Consider the following 6,000-nt stretch of genomic DNA (forward strand, 5'->3'; position numbering starts at 1 on the left):
CCTATGGGTTGACACATAATTGGCAACAGAATACTTTTACTTGGCACTAATGGTGGGTTCATATCTTTTTGAAGGTTTACTACGATTGACTCGATTAGGCAAAGTGTATTTGGTAGGTTCAGACTTTTCATCATGATTAACAATATTAAGAGGATTAGACACATGTTCAGGATTTACTTCAGAATGATCTTCAGAACCTTAGGAACCTTGGTCGGAGTGGGGTAATGGAGGAAGGGGAGTTGATGTAGAAACTTCTTCATTCGATTGATTGAAAGGAACGAAAGGAATGCTAGCTCGTTCTTCAGGAACAACAAGAACGCTCGATCGTTTTTCAGGAGGTACAGGAACGAGAGGAACGCTCGACCGTTCTTCAGAAACAACAGGAACGACTGACCGTTCTTCAGCTTTTTCATCCTGTTGTTCATCTTTTTCATCCTCTTAGCTTCCACTGACCATCTCTTCAAAATAGCTGAACTTCTCCCCCTGATGAGAAGTGTCGGTGGGAGAAAAATAGCAGGCATCCTCGAAGAAAGTAACATCCATACTAACATAAAACTTTTTTGTGGGAGGATGAAAACACTTATACCCTTTCTGAAGAGTCCCATACCCGACAAAGACACATTTTAAGGCATGAGCCTCCAACTTAGAGTGTTGGTTCTTGGGAACTTGAACAAAGGCTACACAACCAAAGACTCTAGCAGGTAGGTTATGAAAAGAAGGAAGGGAGACGTGTGGAGAGTACCTCAAATGGGATTTGGCCCTAAAGGACACTAGAAGGCATATGAGAAGCAGTGAGAACAGCTTCTCCCCACAACTACTTGGGGATATGTGCACTAAAGAGGGTGGAGCGGGCAACATCCAGGAGATGACGGTTTTTACGCTCAGACAAGCCATTTTGCTCATGTGTTTGTGGGCAAGTTGTTTGGTGGACAATGCCTTGTGCCTAGAGATAATCCTGAAACTCATGACTCATGTACTCCCCCCCAACCCATTATCTGATCAAAAGACCTTAATTTGACCATTGGAATGAGTTTGAATCATGGCTTGAAAGGCTTGGAAAGCTGAGAAGACAGCAGATTTAGACTTAAGTAAAATCACCCAAGAAACTGTAGTACAATCATCAATAAATAAGACAAACCAACACATGCCAGTAGGAGTAGGATCACGAGAAGGTCCCCAAACATCTGAATGAATCAACTCAAAAGGGGTAGTACTTTTATTGGAAATACTTAAAGGATAACTAACACGATGGCTCTTGGCCAAGACATAAGTTTCACATCTAAGAGAAGAATCATTAATGCCCAAAAACAAAGAAGGCATAGACTTTTTCATGTTACTAAATGAAGGATGTCCTAAGCGACAATGCCATAACCACAGCTCACTCAACTGCTCAGAACTCGAAATCAAAGCAACTGGGGCCATCTTCCCTGGTTTCTCCCCTGCATTCATCTTGTCCAAATGGTACAACCTCCCCCTCAGATCTCCCCGACCAATAGTCTCCATGTTAAGAAGATCCTGAAACACAACATACATAGGAAAAAAGGTCACATAGCACTTAGGTTCAGCATTTAATTGTGGTATAGATATCAAGTGGTGAGATAAAGCAGGACATATAAGACATTATGGAGCTCTAATGTAGGTGTAAGTCTAACCGAACCAGTTCCTAACATAGGGAAGGCTTCGCCATTTGCATTGGTAACTTTAGACACAGGTGGTGGTGACAAGTGGGTAAAATATGATTTATCATAAGTCATATGGTCTGATGCCCCAAAATCAATGATCCAGGTATCTTCCCCAACAAAATCAAATATATGTAAAGCAACACCAATCTTACCACGTCCAACCATGGATACCGAAGGATTACCAGCAGCAGTTGTGTGATCTCGCCCCTCCACACCATAGTAATCAGGATTTTGGACTAAATGAGCTGTACGTAGCACGTCCTTGTTGATTAGGTGCTGGTTTTCTCCAAGATGCAGGATATCCATTCAGGTTGTGACATTTAGCTTTAATGTGCCCTAGCTGTTTGCAATAGTTACAGAAAGGAGGATTGCTAGTAGGTGATGTAGAGCTAGACTGAGGACGCAACTGTTAATTAGTATGTGGTGGCACATATTTAGGTGGTGTAGGATTAGACTGAATTGTGAGACTAGATAATTCAAAGTGAATTGCCTTAGCACTCTCTAGTTGAGCCTCATCCTTGCGAATATAGGCAAAGACTCCATTAAGGGAAGGAGGAGTAGCAAGCCTTAACAACTCACTTTTTGCACTAGCATGCTTGGAATCAAGTCCATTCAGAAATATGCGCACCCGCAATAAATCTTTCTCCTCATTGTGCAGCTTGATATCATCAGCATTCTTCATCTTATTAGGGTGCCTCTGATCAATCTCCAACCAGATGTTCTTCAAAGCAACAAAGTAAAGGGACACACGTTGTCCATTCTGAGCAAAGTAAAGAGTTATCTTGAATGCCTTGGTATGGATTTCATGAATCTGAGCAAAGTCAGAATCAGCTTTCCCACACTTGGTGAAAAAAAATCAGAAAACTCATTTTCCATCTCCCAAACCTAGCAGCACCTCTTCTTCGATGTTCTTCCACCCTCGTTGGTCTCTCATATCGGTCTACAAACCAACAACCAAAGCCGGGTCAAGTCAAGTTCTTCAAGGAAATAGAAATTGAAGCGTAGAGATGAGAGAAGACAGTACGAAGAGAGAGAAAGTAGATCTGGTTTCTCAATTCTCCATCTTCTACCTCCGAGCATCATCCGGTGACATCGCCATTACCAATGGACTCTTCGGCCTCCAATTAGTTGACCCAGGCTGCGTCATCCAACGATATCGAAAGTCAGCACCACATGCTTCCGACTGCCAGTCCGGATCTACACCCAACCGATATCACAGAATCGGAAGCGATTTGGGGATTTAGGGTTTCGAAATCGAAAGCGTCGTCGTTTTCGAAATGGCGTTGGGCAAGGTGAAGGAGCTCGTCTCGTCCAATCCGGTAGTCATCTTCAGGTTCTCTCTACCTCTTCATCTTCTTCTGTGTGTCTATATATATAGAATTGTCGATCGTTTTGAACCAATTTGGAAATTTGACAATGAGATTTTGTTTCGCAGCAACAAGTTTTGTCCTTACTATGTTTGCGTGAAGCAGCTCTTCGTTCTAAAATTGGGAGTCCAGTACAAGGCCATTGAATTGGACCAAGAGAGTCAGTACCCACTCTTCTCCTTTCAAATTCGTATACTCATTATTCTTATATATGTGTATACCATATATCTGTACATGTATCTACTTATATATGTATAGTTGGTGAAAACCTTGATTAATGTTTTTGAGTTTGTGATGCAGTGTCTGTCTATATGCTTCAAACTAAGGTGATGTAACTAGACTTGGATTTTGGTTTTGGTCTCGGTTGGTTTACTTGCAGCATGAAACACAATGATCCTTTGTGTTGAGTTTTGTGAAGTTTGAAGATGGATTATAGATGATCAGTGATAAATTAGACTTGACATTAAGCATAGGATTATTGATTTAGGAAATGAAATAGTGATTAATGGTGGTTTTTGTTGTGGCATTATGAAGGTGATGGTAGTGAGATACAATCGGCGCTTGCTGAGTGGACTGGACAGCGTACTCTGCCCAATGTTTTCGTTGGCGGATACCACATTGGTGATTGTGACAGTAAGTTCGACTTGACTCCCTAAACCTCCATATTGTCAGTTTCAACTTTTAGTAATGTTCTTCCACATACGGAAGTCTTGTCATCTTGATGATTCTAATTCCCTAAACCAAACTTTGATTTCCTCTATTCACTTTCACACCCGATCGTCTCGCTTTTGTCATGGCCGAGGCCTTGGCGAAGCTCACCAACTCTCTCTACTCCGACTCCAAGCCCATCACCGCCACTGATCTCTTGTTTCGGTTGCGCACCGACTCCGACTCCGACTCCATCAGACCGGGTTTCCAGAACCTTCTCCTGATTCTAAAACGCGGCGTCGAGGCCGACGCAGACGGAAAGCTAGGGCTCCAATCATGGACAGATTCGCAAATTCAAGCTGTATATTCCCTCGCCTACGCCGTTGTCTCCTCTCGATCTCTCTCAGGTAACTTTTGCCTTTGTTTTCTGCTTCATCGGTTTGCGTTTGAATTTTCGTGCTTCAAGTGGTTCTGATTCGGAAGGATTATGCTTTCGTGTTGAGAAGAAAGGGATGTAGAAGTAGATGGTCTGGAATTTGAAGTAGAAATTCATATCTGATTTTCTCTCTGTTTTTAACGCTTGTAGAACTTTTACTGTTTTGGTTATAAATGTACTGACTTTTTTGGTTTTCTTTTGGATTTGCATACATAGTGGAGCAAGCGGAAGCAATAATTGTGGCCACTGTGCAACTGTCTCTGGAGTTTGCTGTATGTTATCTGGAAAGATCATATTTCGGCAGCGCAGACATGAGTATTCAGGTTCTCTTTTCTTTTGTTTTCCTTTATTGTTCACAAGCTATGTTGGAATGACCTGTTTAGTTTGGACTTTACTTTTGTTTAGTTTCACATCAGCTTCTATTGTGGTGATTGAACATGTTAGTATCGTTGTGTTTAAGTTGTATATGTCGTGGGGCATATAGAAAAAATTGTGGGGCATAGTGCAGGAAAAAAAGGCTGGTCCGTGCCTGTATTGTATATAGTAAGACTCTAGTTAACTAAAATTAAAAACTATTAAATACCTCATTCAAGATATATATTCTTTGCAAGTGTTTTATTCCTTGCAGTAGTAAACATCTTGGGCTTGCTTCATCTCTCTGGTTTTAGTAGTATATGATGAATCAAGCTCACTTCCTAATGAATGTGATAGAGGGAGTGTGTGAGTATGATGATATATGCTATACATATCTTTCTCTTAAATCTTAGCCAATTACTTTGTAGAGTGTGATAAAGACTGCCTTGGTTCTTTATTGCAGAAATTTAGTAGAGAGTTATTCCTCATCAGCTGATAATATGTAAGATTCTGAACTATAGGAGAAACTTAATGCTTTCTCTGGTTTTTGATCAAACATGCCAACCTTTGTCATTCTCTTCTTGATTCTCATATTGTTCTTTGTTACAGAAGTAGAGTCGCAACATGCTTAAAAATAAATTATCCATGTTCTGCTTCGGGAGCAAGTAAGAATATCTTTTGGTCCCAAAATTGACCTCTACATGTGTGATCTACTTCAATCTATTTTCACATCAATTTATTCAGATAGTATATTGAGAGAGATTTCTTATGAACATGTTTTGATTTGTCATGATGGAAAACAGAACATCATTCCTTACATATTAATTGTGGTGGAAGGGAGATAAATATCGGTGGGGTTAAGTATCAAGTTGATACAGAACAAAAAGGTGCTTCATTCTATTACTCATCTCAGAACCAGAACTGGGCCTTCAGCAGTACAGGGAACTTCATGGATAATGATGTTGATGCAGTACTGGTAAGCCCTTGATGCAGACATTCACTTCGATGGTTTCAAGTCATACACTCAAGATCCATTTTTACTGGGCTGGAAAAGGAACTACTGGCATCCCAGATAGAGGATTTTATGGTCCTCTCATATCAGCTATATCAGTAGATCCTAGTAAGTCTTTTTAAGTTACACTCTCACTTTGTACTTATCCTACTTGAAATCGTTCATGCATGAATTAGAACTGCACTCATTGTTGATGCTTTTGATAATGCAGTATAAGTTTTTATTGGAAAACACAAGTTAAGTTGAGCTTATTTTTTGTTTGATTAATTTGATTGGAATTAATGTACATCTTTGCAGACTTTGAAGTTCCTTCAGATGATGGCAAAAAGAAGAAAGCCATAACATCAATCGGAATATTAACTGCAACACTTCTGCTTCTACTTTTGGTTGCAGGTATTATGTGGAGTAAGGGCTACATAGGAGGAAAGATCGCTGCAGATAAAGGTTTGAAGCATGTTAAAGTCTAGTGTGGTCAAAGTTGTAATTAGTATCTTCTATCTC

The 6,000-nt window shown here is 40.3% G+C and overlaps 1 protein-coding gene across 1 annotated transcript; it reads left to right on the forward strand.

Annotated features, from left to right (window-relative positions):
* The first annotated feature begins 2,959 nt into the window (after window positions 1-2,959).
* LOC133723271 (glutaredoxin-like) lies at window positions 2,960-3,705 on the forward strand. The gene is made up of 3 exons (XM_062150086.1): window positions 2,960-3,015; window positions 3,118-3,209; window positions 3,584-3,705. The coding sequence occupies exons 1-3, from the start codon at window positions 2,960-2,962 to the stop codon at window positions 3,703-3,705; spliced, it is 270 nt and encodes an 89-aa protein (XP_062006070.1).
* The last annotated feature ends 2,295 nt before the right edge of the window (window positions 3,706-6,000 follow it).

The sequence above is a fragment of the Rosa rugosa genome, chromosome 7, assembly GCF_958449725.1.
Source record: "Rosa rugosa chromosome 7, drRosRugo1.1, whole genome shotgun sequence".
Lineage (NCBI taxonomy): Eukaryota > Viridiplantae > Streptophyta > Magnoliopsida > Rosales > Rosaceae > Rosa > Rosa rugosa.

Excerpts from the sequence above, each read along its gene's own strand:
- LOC133723271 (XM_062150086.1), top strand. The coding sequence starts at position 2,960 with ATGGCGTTGGGCAAGGTGAAGGAGCTCGTCTCGTCCAATCCGGTAGTC. Across the intron at positions 3,016-3,117 it reads AATCCGGTAGTCATCTTCAG|CAACAAGTTTTGTCCTTACT; the intron begins GTTCTCTCTACC and ends TTTGTTTCGCAG. Across the intron at positions 3,210-3,583 it reads CATTGAATTGGACCAAGAGA|GTGATGGTAGTGAGATACAA; the intron begins GTCAGTACCCAC and ends GGCATTATGAAG.